The sequence below is a fragment of the Neolamprologus brichardi genome, chromosome 13, assembly GCF_056152115.1.
Source record: "Neolamprologus brichardi isolate AB-2024 chromosome 13, ASM5615211v1, whole genome shotgun sequence".
NCBI lineage: Eukaryota > Metazoa > Chordata > Actinopteri > Cichliformes > Cichlidae > Neolamprologus > Neolamprologus brichardi.
In genome coordinates, this window is record NC_142116.1 from 10810839 (window position 1) to 10834890 (window position 24052).

Sequence of the window (24052 nt, forward strand, 5' to 3'; positions counted from 1 at the left end):
ACCATGTGTTTTACAAATGACTGTAGAAAGTCACTCTTGTAGCCCTCTAAAGATGACACTGTAGAAGGTTTTTTAGGCCTGTGACTTCTTCTTTTATCCTCCACTTATCCAGTTTCCTTAGATATCTTAAGAGCATACCGTACAAGCAAAATTTTCAACTAATAGCTCTTTAGGAAGCGCGTGTTTGTGTAAAAGTGCTATCACATACCTGTCAAAGTGTGTTGTATATAATCAGTTATTCGTATTTGTTGAAAAGCTTTCTAGGTACACCTGAAGACACCATTTAAAATGGGTTCTTTCCTAAGTTGTCTATTATGTGTAGACTTGGCTGTCCCTTGAGTTATGAGCCTTTTTTATCCTTGGATAAGTCATAAAATAGTTCTGCTGGAGAACTGATGCTCAATACCACTTAAAAAAATTACAAAAAGTCTGGCTCCTTGAAAAAAAAATATAAAGAAAATGAGGAGTGGCTCACTTTTATTTGCACAGTATGTACCCATCCTGTCTTGAATCCAAGTTTGACTAAAAGGACAGCTTAAATATTAATGTTTCCCAAAAACGCTTACCTTTCTGTTGCGAGGTGTTTTGAAGGTGTGAAGTTCAGTGTGAAAGTAAAGTTCTGTTCACTTACTCAAAGCTAATGGCCTGGAATGGTACAAAGTGCTCTTATGGAAAATGGTTATTGTATTTCACTTAGTTCAAATCACTCAACTAATGTAAGATAATGGTAGCATGCATTATTCAGATGCACTTCTAATCCTTTGTCCCATGAATTCCAGATTTTAATTTTGAATTTGGCCTTTCTGCCTCATTTTAATTCCTGGCCTTGCTTGTTTCAGGTCACCTGCTGAGCTTTCCTCCGCCCCATATCACAGGTGTGTTAATTGTCATCATTGATGATTCACTTGACAAATTGCACTGAAGAGCATCAAAGAGCTGCTTCGATCCCGCAGAAACTTTGAAAATCAAACCAAAAGATCTCAGAGTTGTTACACAAAGATGTCAGCCGTGACATCCATTCATCAAAGTGACTGTTTGTTTTCTGGAACATCAACATTCCGTGTAATATTGTCTTAACGTGTAACGTCTTAACACCCTGTATAATGCTACATTTGTGCTTCTGCGTGTAAATACCGAATATAGTTTGTGTTACATTTTACAGCACCGTGATTGTATATCTGCATGCCCTTGTGTTGCGACTGCAGTCACAGATGAACAAAACATTTTTTGGTGAGGTAATCACTTTCCTCTGTGTTAATTATCCTTGGTTATCACATCTATCAGCTATGCAATAAAAATTCAATTGCAAATATCATCAAAGATCCACAACATAAATTTCCCCCAGGTGCGGAGGTTTAGTTTATGTTCGGTGCTTCCCCAAGGGCACCCTGCAGAATTGCAAAGTAATTTATCCTGTACCAAGATGTATCATTCAGAAAGTGTACTTTGGTGTTATGTTAAAATATGAAGTGTGATCCTGTCTTGTTTTCCTTTCAATCCCGGACACTTTCTTTGGCTATGAAATGCACGTGGTTACGCATCTATGTGACTCACTAAAATGTTATGTTTCAAAGTTGAGTAATTTGGAGATGATTTATAAGCTAGGTTTTGTGATTCAGTATTCTCTAGTTAAGCAATCAGTTTGGTTGTAAAAGTAATTTTAAACAATCTTTGCAGTCTTTGCTGTGATTTTATTTCTCTACTTTTAATACTTTATTCAGCTTTTTGCGCTTTTGAAAAGTCTGTAACTTTATCCAAGTCAAAAACCCATACCAAGGAGCGTTATTGTGCCAGACACTGCACAAGAACTGGCTGACTTTTGTTGTTGGAGTTCAGCCTTTTCTTATGTTCCTAATTTATGCCACCATGGAACACATTTGCATAATGGCTACCTAGCGGCTAGTTTGGCATGCCCTCAAATAATGCTAATTGAATCTGAGAAGAGTTTGGTTAATGATATTGTTATGTGAAGAAGATGCTATTCTCTTCAGTGCGATTAGAAATCCACTTTGTATATTTTCCAAAAAAAGACAAAGTGAACTATAAGTGTTCTAAATGAATTTTTACCACTACTTCTCTTCATTTTACAATGAGATATTTTCCTGATCTGAGCGCAATTCAGTGCTGACAATCGTATCAATCAGAGGGTTTTTCTTTCAGGAGGACCCTTTCAGAGAAAGACAGTGTCTCCATCTAAAAGAGAGAGTTTAAAGACTCTTTTTTCCTAAATTTTCTAGGATTTTAACCAATTCTACTCAAGCCACAAACTACAAAGACATCACACTATTTGAAAAATAGTAACTGCTCCTTCACCTTTAAGGTTCTTAAAGCTTCACTGAAATCTTTCACTCAGGAGGTTCTTTAGCCTGCTATGCTATTCATAAAATGTCACACCGAGTTTTAATCCTTTTAGTGACTCTTGGAAATTCCCCTCACAACATTACAGCTCACAGTTACTCCAGCAGCTTATAGAGGGAATACACCACAGGGGAAGTTGAAGACCACTTCGCAGTTGGGATTCCAGCAAACGAGTGTGGCATCTCTCACTAAGAAATCCTGTTGCTTTTCAATATAAGTTATGCGATATTAATGCCAATCTCACAATTTTCAGTTTTAACCAAGTTTTATAGAACATTACCACTGATTTCTGATTCTGCCTATTTTTCTGTATTTCAAAACATTCTATGACCGAACATGACGACTGAAATGTACTTTATTGCTACTATGTGCAGTTCCTCTAATTTAATTTTATTTACCAAGGCTAATGTACCAACTGGTGAGTCACCTAGTAAGGACATTAGCTATTCCACTCATGTCTAGCGTAAGGCGTGGGAAGCTAACCACATGCAGAGGAAGCTAGCAGCCTTAGTGCTATGGCAGATGGGAGTCATGATTTGTTTTTAATGCGACACACGTGTGCCAACTCCTTAGAAGGAACACCTGGTCTTAAAAACTCAGACTGCAGGGTCAGAAGAAATTTGTCCAAGTGTTGTGGTATCACTAAAGACTATGGGACAATAGCTTGTATCTTTTAAGCATTACTTTATAATAAGAAGGTAGTGAGGAATGCATTAGCGTATGTGGTCATGAGTAGTTTGAATGTGTCTATACTTGTATACTAAGGGCATTTGGCATCTTTTTGTTCAATGCTCTGTCGATGGAGCAGATTAAGTGGTCTGAAGGTGTGTTTCCACAGCAACAGTTGCAAGGCTGAGCTCAGAGGGACTATTTTGAATCTTTTATGACAGACCTCATTATGCCTTTCTGGCTTCTTTGTGAGACCCTAATACAGGAAGAGCACAGAAGGTGGGACTGCTACCAAAACCTTTCATTGTTCACCCTCTTAAAATCATGACCAAATGCTAAGACCTGGTGAATGGTATCCACTTAAAAATACCAGAAACAGTTGCCCCCTGCCGAACCTTAAAACTGTGGTGAATTGCTTATAACACACAAAAAAATATTTGTTTTGGAACCCACACATTAAGCAGCAAGAAAAGATGGACCAAAAGGAATAAATGACAAACCAAGACATCATTTAGCATGGCTACATGAGCTAATTTGCATGGTTATGGAAAATGCAACCCTTTGGGTGACGTGAGATCATTAGCTGGACCACATCTCTGGATGGTCAGCCTCATGTTGTGATTGTCAATGACATTCACATGCAACAGTTCAGCTATAATACATGTATTTCACAACCAATTTGATTCTTTTGTTTTAACTAATGAATGCATGACTAAATTTATTTTTTCTTCATGCATCGAATTAGACAACCAGAAAAGGGTTAAATCTCTGCAGCAGAAATAACAGTCACAAAGTGACACCGGATTACTGTTTAGCCAGTTCAGTTTCAGCTCTCAAATCCTGCAGTCTGAGCATTGTTTGCCTCAGTTTCTGGGTCAATGTTGTCTTTGTGAATTCAGAATTTTCAATAATGCAACGATAATATTTGGGCTCATGACTCTGTAAATAAATCACCACATGGCTTCAGTGGAGTCAGAGCCAGTTAGAATTTCAATTAATGCTGATGCTTACTTCTGCTTATTCTGTATACAATTCAGAGTTGCGGTGATCAAGATAGTCTGAGATTCCATTTAGAAAAGTATGCGGTTGGAGAGATCTGAGTCTGTAGATATAAATGTTATTGTTGCAGGTGGGCGGACTGATAATTATATAAATGACAACTACATGAATCTTATTTGCTTTATTTTATGGTACATACTGTAACAATGTGATGTCTCATGAAACTAAAACAGAAATTGGTATCGCTTGGTGATTCTTATTCATTTTATATTGTCAGACTGTAGTTAAATGCTTCAGCAACATTGAATTTTGATCCTCCATACCTGCTTAATCCGCCATACCTGCTTGATGCCCTGGTGGACGGGGCTGTGGCTCCCCACACCCTCTAGCAGATCATTACATGAAGGAACCTTTCAAAACAAGCACGTTTATACTCACAGGTGTACACACGGGTGCTCACACACACAAACTACACCCTTTTTGGCTCCTACCTCAAAGCACACTGTGCGCTGTCGATCTTACGTGCTGCACAATAATGTTTAATATTTAGTATTTACAGTTATATTCCCATACATCATCGTGATGTTGTTTATTCTATTGCTCTCATTTTCTTCTGTTTGTTTTCTTTTTTCATTCTCAACAGGTGAAATTAAAAAAGTATCTACTGTTATCTATTATTAGCTAGTTTATTGTGATAGTGTTGTTTTTATCATGTTGCTCTTTGGTGATCGTGGTGATCCAGGTGTTTTGTTTGCTTTTCTCTCCCCCCCCTTCTCACCATCTCCTCTCCCCTCTATTTTTCTTTCTCTCCCTCTCTTTCTTTCATTCTTTCTCCCTGTCCTATCCCCCAGTCATGTCTGTCCCGTCTTTAAAAGACAAAAATAAAATAAATACATAATTATAATAAAGGTCATGATGATCCACTTGGTAAAGTAAATCCACTTGGCATCTTTCTTGGCCTTCAGACAACAATTCTGATGGCTAAAGATCCAAACAGGACAGGCAAAAAAAATAAAATAAAAAATAAACATTGAATTTTGATGATCGAGCAGCTATTAATTGTTCCCATTTCCCAATCCTGAAATATCTTGTAAGATTCAGTGGATAGTACGGTGGCCCTGAGAGGCCAAACGGACTGCAACTTCAGAAAACACTTGCAAAAAGAAAAATGCTGCAAAAAGAAAAATGCTGCAAAAAGAAAAACGGACTGCAACTTCAGAAAACACTTGCAAAAAGAAAAATGCTGCAAAAAGAAAAACACTTGCAAAAAGAAAAATGCTGCAAAAAGAAAAATGCTGCAAAAAGAAAAATGCTGCAAAAAGAAAAACGCTGCAAAAGCACACAAAGCACAACAAAATAGGAAAAAAGACAATGGAAATGTTTCTGGGGAGACAATAACCGGACGGACCAGTTGCACGAATCGAAACATGTATGTATGGTTGTATCCCAATTCAGGGGTTGTATCCCAATTCAGAGTTTGCAGCCTTAAAGTACGTAGCCTTAACGGTCCTCAAGGGCCGCGTACTCAAAGACCTGAGGCCGGAAGTGCCAGGCTTGTAGGCTTGTGAAATGGGACGGTCTAGCCTCCATTGCGCTGCCCAGGTTGCCTAGCAACCATGATACTAACAGCTGGAAACGTTTCATACAGCTTTGTTTGACAGAAATGAAGGAGAACATATTTTGTACATTTGTTTCTACATGAGCTTTGTGTGATTTGTTAAGTATCTGAGGCTGAGACCACAGGACTGTAAAACATGATTGTTGGGCTTCATTTCTGTACTAAACAGTCATTTAAGTTTAGCTAGTAAATAGCAATTAGCTAATGTTGTTAATGAGACTAAAGTCATCTCACTTTGGTAATGTAAATATAATATGGCCAATATTATATTAATCATTATTAGTTATTACAGCAGTGAACATGAACTCTGTGCCAAACACTGAGCTTCAGTAAATATTCAAGTTGCATTTATTTATATTTCCTATCACCTTAAATCTTCACTTAAAGACAAGTATCTGTGACAGTGTATATATAGATGTAAAACTATATATAGAAACTACAGCCTTCAAAATTATTTTAAAACTAAACACCACTCGGGATTAGTATCAGCAAAATCTTAATATTAGCACTTTTATGAAGATATCATGTATTATATGTGATTTATGTTGCATTTGAAAGTATTACTTTTATGGAGTTATGCATAATAATCAGACAGCTGAGTGTGCAATTGAGATTGGCTTTTAAAATATGATTTTTGTAACGCAACAAATAATCACACTGAATGAGTTTACACTGAGCACTCTGACATTCAGGAGATTTATCCTCAATCTGAGCCTTACTCAAACCACCACCAACCCTCCCCACCTATTTTCACATCCTTCTAACGGCAGTTCCTGTCAATCCCTTTTCGGCTGTCACGGTTTTAAATTGGAGTTGGCATTCTCTGACTGCCTTTGTGGCATTGCTACTGTATAAGAACATGCCTGGGGTACTCTGCGTCTCTGATTAGAGATCTTACGATGCAAGGCATTGGCTGTATCAATAGAATACTCCTTAGATGTCACTCAAGGCTTTTGTCTGTGCCTCCTCCTCTAAAACCCCATTTCTCTCCAGAGTTTCACTGTTACATCATCTTCTAAAGTGAATGGAAAGAAAGAAAACACAAAGCTAAAATTACTCTGCTTGGATGTTGATAACATTTAGGGTTTCAAATGGATTTTTAGGCTTTGGTATGATAAATTCCAAGCAAAGTGGAACGCCCTTTCATAGTTCAACTGAAATAAGACTACATGCGATTTGAAAGAGGGGCTGATTAGGCAAAATAATGTAGGGATTTTCCTTGGACCCAAGGTGCTCTTGTTTTTAGGAGATACAGGTTTTGAATTCTGATGAGCAACTCTCTTCAGCATTTCTGAGACCCCAAGTTCTTGCTTGCCTTGATTCACGTTTTGAAACGATAGACTGCCTGAACTGTCACTCGTAAATGGAGATTCAAAACAAAACAACTAATGAACTTTGATTCTTAATTTAGTTTCCTGTTAAACATAGTTGTATCAGTTGTCATTTAACAACACTCATCATTCTCACATTTTCCTCACTTAGATAACACTGATGAAAAACGACAGCAATAACAAGCAATGACTTCTCACAGTATGTCTACACAGTTATGTGTTCATCACATACGTACAGAAACGGAGTTAAACATCAGCTTGCAAACATCATTTAACATAACAAGGGTTTGTGTCTTAAGTTGTAAGTGCAGAATTGTGCTGTGAACTGATGGTGAACCTCTCAAGTGTAGGGTTCTGTTGTTCCCAGGGCTTCAACAAAACACTGCATCGCAGCTGGTACACATTAGCTAACCCATACTACACACTTGACTCTCTTTTTACCATTATAGCATCTGACAGACTTTGTCTGGAACAACGAATGCACTTCAAGGAGCTGTCGACTCTCTTGAATGTAAAGGCTATTCTTCAAGGCAGACAATAGTTATCATTGTCAGATTTTATTTAGGGCCAAAGCGTCATTATCATGATGTGAATGAATATCATACAGAGTACAAGAATGTGGTTTGTGTGTGTGTGTGTGTGTGTGTGTGTGTGTGTGCATGTTTTTTTTAAGCATTTAACCTTGAGATTAACACTGAATTGTGTGTCTTCGCTAATGTTTTATTGATGATGAAGTTATTGTAGAAGTTATACTGAAGTTGTTTCTCATTTGAATTAGACTGCCCTTCTCTTTTGTGAAGTGATGGTTTAAATTTTATGTATTATATGTAATATCCATGTAAAAAAAAAACCAATAATACGTCATTTGAGCCATTTGAAAAAAACACTGCTAAGATACTAAAACTAACCTGCATTGAATCCTTTTCACATAAACATTTATTTACTTTTTTTTTTTTTCAGAAATAACACTATTCAAGGTTTATTTTCAAAATCTCCATACCTTAGTTCACGCAATCTCAGCTATAACCTTCTTCTTTTTGTTCATTTTTGTAATCTAATGCGGTCCCATCAGCTCAACCTTGAACACTGTCCAGTAGCTTTGTCTTCAGTTGCTTTGTTCCACTCATGCGATCTACTGTACAACACATGCACACATACCCTCCACTATTTTGCTTGAAGGTTTAGCAACACAATAGAAAGCATTTACTTTTTTTCTGCCCTCATCACCACCATGTGAAATGTGTAACTAGAAAACTGTACCAACCTTCTGAATGTTTATAACTATAAATAGTTTAATTCTTGATCCTCGTTTAGTCCCATTTAATGTGCAGTGTCCAATAGTAACAACGATCTGAATTGTCTTGATCTGAATAATAAATTGTCAGTGACCAGCACATCTACAGTAAACAGGGTAAAGTTTACCATTTTATATGTGAAAATATGAACATTTTTGAGGAAAAAGCTTCATATATGTTGTCAAACAGGAAACTAAACACTTAAAGTGATTAGAAGCACTATTTTCCTACATAAATCTCCAGTGGACCATTGCACCCGCCATATGTCTGGTGTTTTGTGGCATTCATTGATAATGTTGGCATACCCATTTGGATTTCAAGGTAATTTTTTAAGGCATATGGCCCCACTTTTTCATTTTAAGTATTTTAGTCATGGAGGTAAATATTTCTTGTGTGCTGGTATGGTCCTCTTACAGTCTGATGAGATCAATTTGGCAATGAGAGGAACATTAAAATAAAATCATGAGTCTTCCAAGGTTTTAAGATTGATTAGCAGATTTTGATGCTGTACACTGCGCCGCGTATTATTGATGAGCATGGTGTTGTGTAGTAAAACCACAGGGCTCAATCTTTTATATGTTCAAGCATCGGTCTTCTGCTTTAAAAACCAATGACATCAATTGGCAGAAGAGAGCATACAGTGATGTGTTAAGCAAGACGGATGTGTTCAGACTTGTGACCGATGGAGGAACTTCATTATTCATAAGAATAGTCATTTCCATCTTTCCCAGAGATTTTAGGTGGTTCTTTGTTTTTACATACACATCACTAACTGCAGGTTACAGTTTCCTTGTGCTCTAACTACCTTAACAGCAGTCTTCTTTGCTGTGTATATGGGTTACTCCATTTAGACTTCAGGCAGAGAACGTATTGTTGTGACTGCAGAGCAGCAGGGTAAGAGGAAAGATTAATACATGTAGACGTGTGCCCTTGTATTCAGATTCCATTCAGTGTGAATAAAATGGAAAAAGTCACAAAGCAATCATTATGCATCGAAGCTAAATAAGGTTTCTACCACTTGACGTTTGACTATCTGTAAAATTTAAATACTGTTGCACTGTGGCAAAAAGCTGTGTGCTTTTAATGCAGCATCTGCCCTTTGGGAAAATCAACATAGTTTCAAAATAAATGAGAAAAACTGTGGCTCCATCTAAGTAAAATATATAACGAGAATATGATATTTGAAATTGTTTATTGGTTGTCTTTCTGTCTGAGCGTTAACGCGACATTACATATGATACTTACATGATTATTTGCTCAACTCATTACCCCTCTAGTCTCCCTTTGGTGCCACAAGATCTCATGGTACTGCATTTCTATCCACCAATGACACCTACTTCCACGAGCTCCCTTTTTGTGTCATTATTGTGTTTTAAAAGGGAAGGTGAAATTATTATGGCAATTGAAAGAGGTCCCATTGCAGTGGGCAAATTATGTGCATTTGTACTGCAGGCTTCATTCACAGCACAGCGCTATTTAAAAAGCTTTGTTGCTCCAATGTGCTACAGGCTGTGTGGTTTAGTTGTATTCTCTGCACACTGGACCTGCAGCCTCTCTGTGTCTGAGGATGTCTTGATTTACAAATTAAGCTCCAGAGACACCTGAGAAGAGGCTTACATGGACTACTGTGTGATCTCAATGAATTTGTGCACTTGGTTCCTCAATTGTCCTCCTCTTTCTGTTTCTCCTCTCTCTTTCTCCTTTAATTTATCACTGCAGGCTGTGGAAACAAACCTGGCATCCAAGGACAGCCACTGGGTCTATGCCAATGAGGTGAGGCCAAAACACACTTGCATGCACCTGAGTGAATTTAGACCTTCATGTCAGTATGCCTCTTTCAGCACTCTCACATGCTCCCAAGGCATGCGAGACCTATGAGGCCTTCACTACGCTTTCATATAGAGTTAAATAAGCAGCACATCATTTGATTTAATCCTGAGTGCCTGAGGGACTAGGCCTTTATTTGATATTGTATAACTGTTCTCGCTTAAAAGTCCCTACATTGTGTTTTCCCTGTAACATGTATTCAGTTATATAGCTTTTTGTGAAGCTGTAAACCAAATGACGTAATTCTTTTCCACTGCCTCCAAAGTACCTGAAACTCCTTATTTGTAGTCCGGGCCATTTTCCGTTAGATCTCTATGTCACTGTGTAACCCGCTGGCATAATGCCCACCTAGCAGCTAGTTTGCCACACATTCAAAGAATGAGCAGCTGCCTCAGTTGAATCCAGATGCAGACAGCTGCTGCTTCTGCTAGCTCTGAAATGTATTAGCTGTGAGCAAAGCACACCAAATGCTCTGTTGACTGCAAGAGCAAATAGAAGAGTGTTCTTGTATTCCTGGCCTCTCAGAAACTGAAGGGGAATACTTTTATCCTGATGGTAATGTTCACACAACAAAGTAAAGTTCCTATATCTTCACTGCTATGCTAATGTGGCCAAAGCTACCATGCTGTGTGATTGTCTGTGCTGCACAGTACAGCTATATACACATTAAAGCAGTTAATGCTTCAGATAGCAGGTGAAAAGAGGTGGCGCCTTGGTATTAAAAGCTGTTCTAGTAAAAATCCATAGGAAAAATAACAAACCTGTAAATGAGCTTTGCATGGGCACTTTAGGCTTTGTCTTTCTTTCCCATCACCGTACCATTGCTCTGCGCGCCTTGACCTAAAAAGGCTAAGTGTCTGTGGTACCAAAAATCTCAGGTTCACTTTGTGAATACAGAAAAGTGGCCTCTTTAGCTTTAGTGCCTCAGGATTGCACTTGAGTTGATTCACATTTATTTGGAGATGTCGTAGCATGGAGGGTGGGAGCGGCACTACGAACAAGCTGTGGTTGAAAGATGTTAAATAGAAGGTTTCTCCCAGATAATTTACCTGAAATATTAGGCTTACTGTGCCCAGCAGCTCCACCTCTAGTGCTTACAGTGCACACACACATACACACAAGGACATGCATATCAGTGTCCATTTTATGCGTCTTTAAACTTTTTTAATACCATGCATCATCTCGTTTTCAAGGGGGTATCAATGAATTTTAATAAAACATCACCCCCTGACTTGTTGAAACATTTCACAGGAATCCAAAACATGACACATATTGATTCATAATCTGCAGAGCGTAATAAATGTATCTACGCTCCCCTGACAGCCACATTATTTAGGCAACGTTTCTACAGAGATTGTGATACTGAGGTCCAGAGAGAAAAGCTAAGGTTTTTTTTAGGTTTTTTTTAATTGTTTGGCAAATAACTCCTAATATAAAGGCTGAAAATGTGTTTTGGATGCACTACACATTAGACCAACCAACTAGAATAAAACACTTATCATTTATGCTTTAGTTAAAAATTCAAAGTGCAGGATATTTGTAGCTTGAATATTGATTTGCAAAAGTTAATGAGGCTTAGTGTGTTGAAAACCTTCTGTTATCTGGCAGCCTAAATTACCCAATTTTAGACTATAATGAGCTTTTATGAAAATAATGACCTTGTCACATTTTGACCATGCGTTTCAGCATTAACATAACTAAAGTATTGACTTACGATAGCTAATGAGAGCAGGAGTTCTTTTAAACCATTTCTGCATCTGGCAGCTTAAGTCATATTATCCCATTCATATTATCAGACATGCTTTTGTAGTCTCAAACATGAGGATGTGATGGGAGCTGCAATTTGAAGCAGTATTCACAACCAAACTCACGCATAGCTCTCAGTCAATTAGTGCAGAACTCCACACACATTAGCTTTAATTGCATCTGACTCTGGAATAGTATGAACTAATGGCATGTTAATTTCTCCTGCATTCACTTAATGGTGGATATGATGCGGCTTACTGCAGACTTATGTCTCCGTGGGATGTGTTTAAAAAAAAGACCAATGTGCCTGTTTTTGTCTTTGAACTATGAAATATATCATTTGATTTTTTTCACTCGTTTTTCTATATACCCCCTTCTCACAACATAATTTTCCACTCCCTCTCCCTTCTGTTGCAACACAGTAAGGATTGTTTTTTCCACTCTATCCCTGCCACACTCCCAGTATTTTTTGTTTATTGATTTCCCTCCTCGCTTCCACCTTCCATGCTTTTCATATAATCACTCAAGATAAACTGCCCATAAAGCTGAAGATCACCTTGAAATGAGAATGACACAGACACGTTGCAAATTCAACCAAAACAAATTCAATTACCACTGTTGACAGCTCTTTTTTTGTTTGGGGGGGGGGGGAGGGCTTCCCCCAGCTCTTGGCCTCCAAAGACTTCTCATTTATATAACAATCACATGAAAACTCTGAGCTGCTATCAAGTCCATCATTTTCTTAAATCCTGTTTTCCCTCATCTTACAGTGTTCGCAACAACACAACACAAAAATCCCTTGCAAATTGAATCTAGGTATGTATCAATGTGTAAATGATTTACCCGCATTGCCTGGTTATCTCGAAAGGGGGAAGGGATTTAAAGGAAGGTGCAAAGATAATTTGTTTCCATTAGCCTGTGATTAGATTTCTGTGAGGTTTCTAACATGGCTTATGGCAGAAAGATTGTGCACTCTTTTTTTTTTTAATTCATTCATAGGTGAGGTGAGACAAAGTAATTTTAAAAAAACTGCATCTGTTAGGGATCACTTTTTTCAGCAGCTGCTGGTGAATTCTGTAATCCTCATTGCTACATGGCTACAGTATATCTAGATACTGTTTCCTGCTCTCAAAATCTGAAAATCCTTTTAGCCTGACTAGATGCAATCACAAAATCCTGCGGGGAAATAACAGAGGCCTGTTACATCTTTCCTCTGAATGCACCATCAGTCCCTGCAGACAGTTGGTACTATTCAGCTGGTCATGACAGAGTTGTGGCATACATTTTAACCAGGTGATCATAAGGCTCACTGCTGCTTGCCCGCCTCCATCAGCTACTCGTGCTTCTGCCAGGCTTTAGACCTCACACAGTCAAAGAGCATGTGGCACAAATAATGTAATCTGTCAATCATAAAATGCAATAGAAGCTTGCAGGGACAATTTTTTTTGATATCCCTGGTTTGCAATGCAGAATTTTAAGAGTCGTAGACACAGAAATTATAATCGTTGCCACCACAAGTACTTGTTTTTGTCATTAATTAATGTGTTTCTTTTTAAAAATTTTCTACAAAATTGCCTTTCTAACACTCCAAGTTGACCATCTTCAGATTACTTGTTGGGTTTTCACAACAATCAAAATTAAAGATTTGAATTGTATTGTATAGCACAATAAAATTAATCACATCTTTACAAATGAGAAGCCAAATATGCCCATCCTTCAATTGCAAATGTTTCTAGATTTAGACTGTGTTTTCCAGCCAGTTGAGTGGGTTTGAATGGCACAGAGATCATAAGCCCTTGGGATGAAGGAAGTTGCTGAAAACACAAATGAACTAACAACATAATCTTTCAAGAGAAAAAAAGAAGTGAAAAGCTTTGAAATTGTTGAGCAAGAAGTGCAATAGGACTTGATGTGAGCACGAGGGCAAAGAGATGATAGGAAGGGGTGTCTCGCTAAACCACCCACTAAACCAGGGTGCTCCAGCTGCTAGCACACAGAGGCTGTCTGCCTCAGACACCGTCTAGTCGACTCAGATGGATTGTGCATCCTGGGAGGATTTGTCGTTGTTTCTTTTTTTTCTCCCTTCAAAGGCCAAGATGGTGACACTTGAGAATGTTTGATGGATTAGGTGGTTGTGCCTGCTGTGACAGACAGATTCAAGGAAGACAGTCATAATGTGACTGATGTCTCGAGTAGCTGCCTATCAAGCAACTGAGATGGAAACTCTATTCTAAGGACATAATCACCACCACATAAGATTGTGGGATTGGGAGGTGGATTACCGAAGAGGCCACTTGCAACATAAAAAAATACACAGTTATGGTACAAAGTATACCCTTTTCAAATTCTAAGGTTTAGTGTATCATGGCAGAATAAATAAAATCTATTTTTCAGCAGGTCCTAAAATTAGTCAGATACAACTTAAAAATACAAAATATGAACTACTACACCGTGTCATTATTTAATTAACGAAAATTAAGCCACAATGCAGAAACAGTGTGTGCAAACTAAGTATACTCTTACTGCACATGCATACAAAGGGAAAGTAGCAGATGAGTGTTTTTAATCAAATGCATCCACTTAATTTATGATCAGCAAGTGTGATCACCTCTAGGACAAAATAAGTTTTGGTATGTTTTAGCATTATGGCAAAGACGAAAGATATCTACAGTCGTCCTTGAGAAGGGGTTGATTAATCCCATAAACCTGGGATGGGTTTTAAGTTGTAAAGTAAGAAGGATCTTTGTGAAAAACAAGGCAATCAAGGCAATTCCACAGGCAAATTCATCCTAATGTCAGAGGGTGATTGGGGATTGCTTTACAGCCACAGGACTCGGGCACCTCTCAGTCATTAAGTGGATCATTAACTTTTTTGTATACTAAACTGCTCTAGAGTCAGATGTGAGGCCATCTGTCTGACAGCTAAAGCTTGGGCAAAATTGGTTCATACATCAGGACAATGACCCCAAGTACAGCACCGTATCTACAAATGAATTACATTTTTATCACTTTTTTTTTATTGAGGTATTGCAATGCCCCGGTCAAAGTTCAGACCTCAGCCTGATTGAGATGTTGTTGCAGGACCTTAAAACTACTGTGCATAAATGAATGCCTGCTAACTTCAGCGAACTCAAGCTATGTCATAAAGAGAGAAAGGAGGACCAAAATCTCTCCACAATGATGTGAGGCACTGATAAAGTCATGCAGAAAACGATGCTGATTGATTGCACAAGCTTTTGAATGACGGACTATACTTTGTTTTTCACACACTGTTTGTGCATTTTGCCTTCATCTTTGTTAAATAATGACATGTTATTGTTCACCTCAGGTTGTATTTATTGAATTTCAGACCTGGTAAGGATAGACATTTTCAAATATTAGATTTCTCGTACAAAAGGCTGTATAATAGTGTATTTATCTATTTTATGTTATAGCCCTTTGTACCATTAACCATGTTAAGCATCCATGCAGAAATCTAATTGGGATGTCAAAAAATTATCTATTAACCTAGAAATGGTAACTACAGGAGACATCCAGTGCCATGGTCATAAATCTAAAGGACCCCAGACAAGAGACCTCCCTTATGAAGCACCTTATCTAAATGTTACAGCAGTTACAGCCACAGACGTTTTATGTCATCAGGGTTAATAAATGGGCAGTTGAAATTATATAGAGACACACAGCACCTCCAGGCTGAAATTTAAGTTCCATCATAGCAATGAAACGTGCATTACCACAAGTGATGATTCCGGTTTGCACTGTGCCTATAGTTTGGCCTACTGGCCTTGTGAACAATGGTCTGTGTAATGGGATTGCTCACACAGCTGCACTACCCTGTAAAAAATGGTAAAAAAAAAATGCTAATGAAAAAACAAAACAGTAGATTAATAAATACATCGTTGTTACTCTTTACATATTATCCCACCTTATGTCACATTTCTGATAACCTGTTCTAATTAATCAGCCTTTTTAATGGAATTACTATTCCATTAAATAATAACTCATGCAAAGAAGCAATAATGACTCAAGCAATCTCTGCTTCCATACCTCCTCACCAATACTGCAGAAATGACATGATGTGCCCAACCATAGGATGCCCTAGTGTTTGCATCCTCGACTATTTTGAAAAAGTTAAAAAAAAAAACCATGAATTTGTTGGTATGTCTCAGCTTAAAATAATAACTACTTTCATCTACTTGAGGAAGTGATACTGTGTCATTAAATAAGCTGTTGTGGTTTATTTAGCAAATCACTTTTTGCTGCCAGCGCTTGAGATCATTATTAATAAAGCCTAATATAACCCTTGTTTAGTTATCATTGGTCTAATTTACCAATTTGAAGATTTAACTCTTAAATCTTCACAAACTGCTGCAGTTAACTGAAGCACAGCTATATTATCCACATTATTCCCTCTACATAGTGACCCTAAAATAATAACATATCTAATGTTATTCGGACTGCATGCTGCTGTCTTGCAGCTCAAGCTTTTAGTATGTACATTTAAAGTGATATAACTTGATAATAGGGGCGCAACAATATTCATATCGATATTGAACCGTTTGATACAGTGCTTTCGGTTCGGTACACATATGTATGAACAATACAAATTTTTATTTTATTTTATCAACTTTTCTTCTGACGATGCTGTCTATGTTGAGCGCTCAGTGGATCTGCGTTAGACTACTCCGTCTTAGGCTGCACTGTGCAGTGTTGCCAACTCCTCAGTAAGGAAAATCGCTATTGGCTGTCCTAAAAGTCGCTAGAAGTCGCTAAATGACGTCATCACCTAATTTGCATAATTGGTCATGCTAATGTAATTGTAACCTACGCTGCTGGAGAGAGAAATAACATCGTGGACGAGACATAAAGTGAGTAAAAACGTCCTAAATGCATTTAGAATTTATTTAGAACTACAAATTAAATTTATTTTAGCAATTATTGTTTTTTTAATGTCACAATTCCAACCCTGCTCCTTTACCCGGGCTTGGACCGGCAAAAGTGACCCGAAATAGGCACTCTGGTGGAGTTACTTTGTGTGTGTGTGTTTATAAGTAGTTTTAAACCTGATCCACAAAACAGCATAAGAGTAAAAGAAGAACTGACTGCGTTACAGCACCCGCTGCTTGTTGAGAGTAAAAGCGATATGCGCTTTCACGTCTTTTTTTTAGCGACTTTTTCTAGAAAAAAAGTCGCTAGGGGGTCTGAAAACTCGCTAAATATAGCGACAAAGTCGCTAAGTTGGCAACACTGGCACTGTGGAGTGCAGATCCACTGAGCGCAGCACAAGCTAGCAAGACAGAAGCTAAGCTTGTTGCAACATGGCAACTGCCTCAACGCTACCTGAAATTGAACCTCCCCCACCCTCATTCAGAGCTGGCGTTTGGTACTATCTTGGTTTTCATGTGAAGCATGACCCTGATGGTAAGTGTGTCATGGACAAAAGTAAAACAGTATGTCGGATGTGCCACGCAATGCTCAACTTGTGGGAACTAGTGCGTTAGCACAGTTAGCTTGTTAACGTGTTGACACTGTCCAGCCCCACACCGTGGTAACTCGTTAATGGAGATTTGCCGCGTTATGGCGTTAATGTCATTTTAACGAGATTAACGCTGACAGCACTAGTGGGAACACAACGAATATGACTGCACATTTACACCGACATCATTCTAGTGCAAAGACAAGTGAAGCAGACAAAAACAACAAGCAGGCATGCTACAAACTTTACCCGAGTCATTTAGACAGCCGTTAGGACATGATTCTCCTTATGGGGACCTGATATGTTTAATATGCTGCTGAGAGTATACCCCAGAAGAAGGGTATAGTATAGCTTTTATTTTGGAAAGAGCCATTTCTCTGTAATAAACTCTCTTTTCCAAAGATGAGTGATTTCTTGATCAGATAGATTTTTTATTATTATTATTATTTTGTTGTTTAAGCAACATTACATTTAAAAACTGTACTTTTGAGTTAAAAATATATATATATATAATTTTAATAAATGACAAATTAAAAAGGCATAAAAATTTGTTTGTATCAAAAAAATATCAAACCGTGACACCAAAGTATCAAACCGAACTGTGAATTTTGTGTATCGTTGCACCCCTACTAGATAATATGGGTATATCACATGTTCGCTTTATTGTACAAAGATGTAACAAAACATTTTGTTGTGTAAAATGGCTGTCCTCGACATTGTTAATAAATAATCGTAATGCTGCTTGCTTGATTACGTATGATTTTTCAAAAATGAAAATAATATGAAAATAAATGTAATATGTTTCTCGTCGCTGTCACAAGTAAATAAGTTATTTCTTTGTGAAAGTACAGTATTTGGTGTGATTCCAGGTATCACACTTAATGATCAGCTTTTGGAGGGTAGGATTGTATCTAATTTAGAAAATCTTCAATTTTGTACAATTTTCTCAACAGTATCATCATATCTTCTTTTTGATGTATAAGAAGAAGGTGTTTATGTATTGAAATTTCCGTTTCTGATAACATCGGTCAATGTGTAACAGATAAGCAAAGACTTTTTTGGATTTCAGTGTTCCTGATGTTCACCTTTATTTTTCTAATATAAAATGACCGCTGGGCAGCAATGATTCATGTATATCACTAGATCATTTCATAATATAATAATATTATTGTCTGTCTAGCTACTGAGAGCTGTTCTCCCTCAAATATGTATTCAAAGGACATAAAAAGGTGTGCGTGTTCATTGACGACAACACCTCAAAATAATATCATAACCACGGGGCTTTGCGCTTCATGTCTAACTCCTATTTCCTCTCAGCTTAGTCACCCGCAGCTTCAAAAGAGCACCTTAACTGTTAATTAAACGACTGTCAGATTAACGCTATAATTTTTATATATTTTTAGTGAGGGATTAATAACATAGAATGAGCAGCACAAAGAGGATAATTTAGGCTTTCTGTCAGATAGACTTGATTTGATTAATATGTTTTGGTCGTTGAAACATTGCTATACTTTATTCGCTTTTTCTAATATTTAATAGGGTTATTTTGAAGGGGCTTTAACAGCTTGAAGTAATTTTGTGACACCTGTAGAGTTTAAAAGCAGTTTGTATATTATCTTTTTCAGGCTACTGTAATCACATAGAGTGGCCCATTGAGATTAATAACCCTTCTAACAGTTCAATCCATCCCTCGGATGACCATTGCAGTCCGCTTGCTTGAAATATGTGTAATATCTCTCCTCAAAGTTTAAAAGGCACATGTTTCATGAGCCATGTCCTATTGGGAAATGTCACAGCCAGGTCAGGTTATGACATAAATGTCACATGTGATGGTGACAGAATACTTGGACTAGGTGACACTAAAAGTTATTAACTTGGATGGGAGAGCTCATTTCTGTGAACCATGTTGTGAACCATAATTTGCCTGATTAAAGTGTCCTGGCAACTCGTGAATATTCATCAGTTCCACTTGTCTGGCTGTGAAGAGTCTGGAAAAAAAAGAGTCATAGGAAAAAAATAGATGAGCTAGAATCACCAATGAGACAAAAGATATTTGGGAAATTGACAAAAGAAAAAAGTTTAGCGTGCTCACCACATTGCGTTTTTACAATATTTGTATTCGACTTAAGATATATGTAAGAAGAACCGTGTTGAAAAGCAAAAGGCAGTTTGAAAAAAGGCAGATTTGGACTGACAATTTGTAGTGAAGGAACAAGACTGATGGTCAGGTAAATTAAGGTAAAGGTACAAAGAAAGACTTATTAGGAGTGATGGGAAGATAATAAGAGATTGAAAACCGCATTAGGCTGAAAGAAGAAAGGGCCTATACAATGACAGAGTCCCTGAGAAATGAACACTGAGTCTGGACAGAAACCAGCAGGAGAAAAATAATTTAGGGAGGTCAATGCAAAAGAGGTAGATCAAAATGTCTGATTAGGAAAACTGATAAAGAGCATGTATTGAGGGGTGTTTGGTGAGGGACCTGGGGATACTTGAGTCTTGACCCGACAAAACCTCACAGCTTTATTGTCAGACGGCACATGAACTCAGTGTTTCCCCGGAGACTCATTGTCTGCCTCAGCATTGACGATTGTCTGGCTCTGAAAACTAGTAGGCAGCTCAGTGTCTCATGAATATTGATCTGTTGCTTCACACAAGTATCCCCCATAGAAGAGGACCAAGGGTCACCTGAACTATTATTGTGATGGATATACTTCAAATGATCATTGATTTGACTCTGTAATGGCAAAACAAGAAGGTTTTGTAGAAAATGAAGTCTGTCTTTAATTGCTAAAAAAGGATTAAAGTGTTGAAATCTTGAAATGACTACAATTATTAAAATATTTTGTGTTTTTTTTTTAATAAAAAAACATTAACTTAATTAATTCTGTTTATTTAACAGAAATATTCGATGAATTAAGCTTTGGTTAAACATTAAACATTTATAAATTGATACAGAAAATTGACATTCTTAAAAGGAAGATGACCAAATAAGTTTACATTTCAGCCTCACCATTTATCTGTTTTTAATATCCGTGATCTTTTTTCTTAAAACGATATGTGTTTCTCCTGTGTTATGTGATATGTTAATTGTTCAAAAAGTGGTTAAAGTCAAGCCCCTACAAAGTTCTATCTTATTAAAATTTCCACTAAAATCCACAGTTTATCTCATTATTTCACATTGTGCAAATGTCACAATCTAATACAATATGTGACTTTTCATAACTTGTATTCAGCGGAAAGGGGGAATTAAACTGCTTTGACATTTTCACCTTTAGGAGGTGAGCGATGCAGACATCATGGAGTTAGTTCACAGCTCTCTGGGGCGAATGACCATCATTCGTCAGATCTTCCCGTTGTGGAGGGATACCAATGTTCGCTGTATGAGGAACAATCATCGCATCTCGTCTCTGCTCTGTGACCCTCAGGAAGGCTATCTACAGTCCCTGGAGGTAAAATATACTGAAATATGTACTTTTGAAGCCTTACAAGATTGTCACTCAGACTATATTGATCTGCACGTTACCGTTTAACAAATGTAGTACAATCTATAAACTTTTTTTAATCTTGTTTAATATGCCAAACAAAATTAAAAAAAAAAAAAAAACTCTTTAGAGTAAGTTAAAGGGCTATTATACTAATGTCTGGCTCCATAAATCAGGACTCTGATGATTCTTATCAATATCAGGTATTCTACAAAATATCTTATAACAATACTACATCAAAAAATTTAATGGTGAATAAAAAACTGCATAAATGCACTTAAGGCAATATGATTTGAAGCCATGTGAATTATTACTTCATTTAGACAGTGGAAGGTTGACGTGATTCCTTAATTGAACATACATGTGAATACATTCTGCTATATTGTGTATAAACATTTATTAGGTCCCATACTGATGCTCTGTTTATTTATATAAACAACCACTCTTATTTTTGTCCTTTTTCTCAGTGTGATTAAGTGTGTAATTTTGCACAACCAGACCAAATACTGGTGGCATATTGGAGTGTTAAATGGTTCCTTATCGTTTGCTTGAGGGTGACTGTAAAAGGTTATAAGTACCTGTTATCAATTTGAATGCAGTCGATTACAGCAGATTTTAGTGGAGATGGTTTCTTTTATTTATTTATTTTCCTTTAATCAGGAAAAAGTAACAAAACGGGTAAAGAAAAATCTCTGCTCTTAAACCTTCATTGTCAGTGAAAATACTGAGCATGCTCGAAACACGTGTGTTTAATTAAGAGCCTTTAAAGATGCACAACATAGTAGCAGTGTGATGGACATTGTCACAGTGGGTTTTAGACTGATAGCAAGTTCATGCTTGTTCTTTTTTGTTAATTTTTTTTGCCACATGCATTTTGCTGTGGATACTTTTAAGATAATAAATGTGTGCTTCAGGACCAACAACCTTATTTAATATACTTCATCCAGTACCAGTGACAGATAAATGAAGCAGGATGTGTTTTTTTCTGGTTTGTGTTTACCACAAATTGCCTGTATAAAGATCTGAACGTAATTACTTACACAAATTTTCCCCGGTATTTGTAGTGACTGTACAGCGTACGCATGCAACCATAGTGTAAAGTACAAGCATCTGCCAAGTGCCAATGAATACAAATACTAACTGATTATGCATGCAACAGAATTTATATTAAACTCCCTTGGTACAATAATTATGAGGGACATGAATGCCCATGAATATCAATGACTGCAGCTTAGTGTGTCTAGAGACTAACTGGCAGAACAGAGCAAATTATTGTTTTAAATGAAGGAAAAGGGTTGTTTTTTAATAACACGCAAATAAAATTAAGTGGCAATGAACCCAAATGACTGTAAACCCAAAATCGGCGCATTACTTGTTAATAAAATCTGAAACTGCAAGCTTAATAAAGGCTTCTGTAGTAAAAGGTATGCTCTAAAAATTCTGCTGTCTTTGATTCGTATTAAGGATTTAACAACCATCAACCACAGGAAAGGTAAATTCAATCAGTGACAAGAAGGGTCAGTGTAGAAGACTCGCCGTTTGGCTTTCTTGTCTTCCTTACACAATGTCATTCGCTTCTTTGAGTCTTTAAAGTAACCTCACTCACAGCGCCACGTATTGCTTTCAATACAGAGTTAAGAGTGGCTCCTTACACCTCTCACACTTTTGATCAATCCATCTGGAGTGAAATGGCTGTGCTCCCTGTAGCGCTATTGAAATGTTCACATTCCTTTTTATCCGTACTCCGGACAGATGGCAAAACCATGTGGTGTGTGCACCCACAGTCCTCAATAATTCACATGAAAGAGGGTTAAATAACGGGTAATGGCCGTTTAAGCATTCATCAGAATTTTAAACAGTGAGTAAAGTACAGTGCTTTCCTGTACTAATAAGCCCTTTTTCAATGCTTCAGCTGTGGTGTAACCTTAGAAATCCAGAGATATCAAGCTGCATCTCACCTGGACTTAGCTTCTGACTCGGTGACCTTGGGGAGTTAACTTACATGATGTCTTACCACAGAGAAGCCGCTGCTTGGAGTGGCAGCTGTTATTGCCTCTCTGGATATTCTGCTGTGGGAGGATTTGACTTGACTTGACCTAGAGGAGCTATCAAATCCACTGTCACACTATAACAGCAAGCATTTGACATGATTCCTCACACGACACACTGCAATTGAGTGGGACACTGAATTCATTAGGCATGCGATTACCGAAGCAGAAACAATTGTTGTTTTGGCGTCAGACTGCAGTGGCATCGTGACCTTCGCCTCCTGAGTGTTTCATGGAAATTGTTTCACAAATGGAAAAAGTCAAATACAATCATTTTTCAGCAAATCAACTTCAGTGCTCAAGTAGAAAGCTTCCTGCAAACATAAATTTGGACAGTCATGAAAGAAGTAAGCAACCCGGTCTTCTTTACATCACCAAAAAGAGGTCCAACTGTCGAAAGTCTTGTCATCATCAAAAGGCGTAGAGGCAATGTGTGGGCATCCTCCAGTTTCTTGTATGGCTGTGAATTCAAAGCAGAAAAGAACATAGCATAATATGTCCATGTGCACATCTGCACGGGAGTATAATTGTGGTGTCCCACTGTCAGACAAAAGAAGCAACTTCTCATAAGCTAAAACTATTTTCCCTCTTCTCTTGCAAGAGTTTATTATTCACCAACAATATTTCTTTTTTTACAGCCCACCTCACCAGAATGAAAAACAAATACTTTTTACTTGTGTGCCACTGCTTTGAGTTTCAGCACCGAGACACTGTGATATTTCCTGCAGTCCTGAAAACTAATATTTGTTTTCTTGGCAGTATGCTGAGTTTGTGTGCTGTTCTGTGTTACAAAGAAGAAACCAAGAATATTTTTTTATTTTATTTTATTGTTTTCCCTCATCAGGTGTCCAATCTCTACTTGTATGATAGCGTTTTGATGCTGGCAAACGCCTTCTATAGGAAGCTTGAAGACAGGAAGTGGCACAGTATGGCCAGCCTTAACTGCATGAGAAAGTCTACCAAGCCATGGAATGGAGGATGGTCTATGTTGGATACTATTCAAAAGGTATTTGGGATGGAAGTCACTGTTGCTTTTTGTTTGGTTTTGGTTTGTTTTTAATATAGACACTGCTTTTTTTCCTTCTAGTTTTTCTTCTTCTAATAGCAGGTGTTTATGGAGTATTTTTTGTCACAGATGACTAAGAGTCTGAAATGAATAATGAAGAATTTATGAGAAGCATTAGCAGCTATAAAGGGGAT

At 37.5% G+C, this 24052-nt stretch overlaps 1 protein-coding gene across 4 annotated transcripts in view; it reads left to right on the plus strand.

Moving 5' to 3' along the window:
- Positions 1–24052, plus strand: part of grid1a (glutamate receptor, ionotropic, delta 1a) — a 261832-nt gene that overhangs the window by 204439 nt on the left and 33341 nt on the right. For all 4 annotated transcript variants that reach the window (XM_006783669.2, XM_035904886.2, XM_006783670.2 and 1 more), the window contains exons 5-7: positions 9990–10043; positions 20598–20771; positions 23697–23858. In XM_006783669.2, the coding sequence (XP_006783732.1) occupies positions 9990–10043; positions 20598–20771; positions 23697–23858 (390 nt within the window). The remainder of the gene's footprint in view (positions 1–9989; positions 10044–20597; positions 20772–23696; positions 23859–24052) is intronic.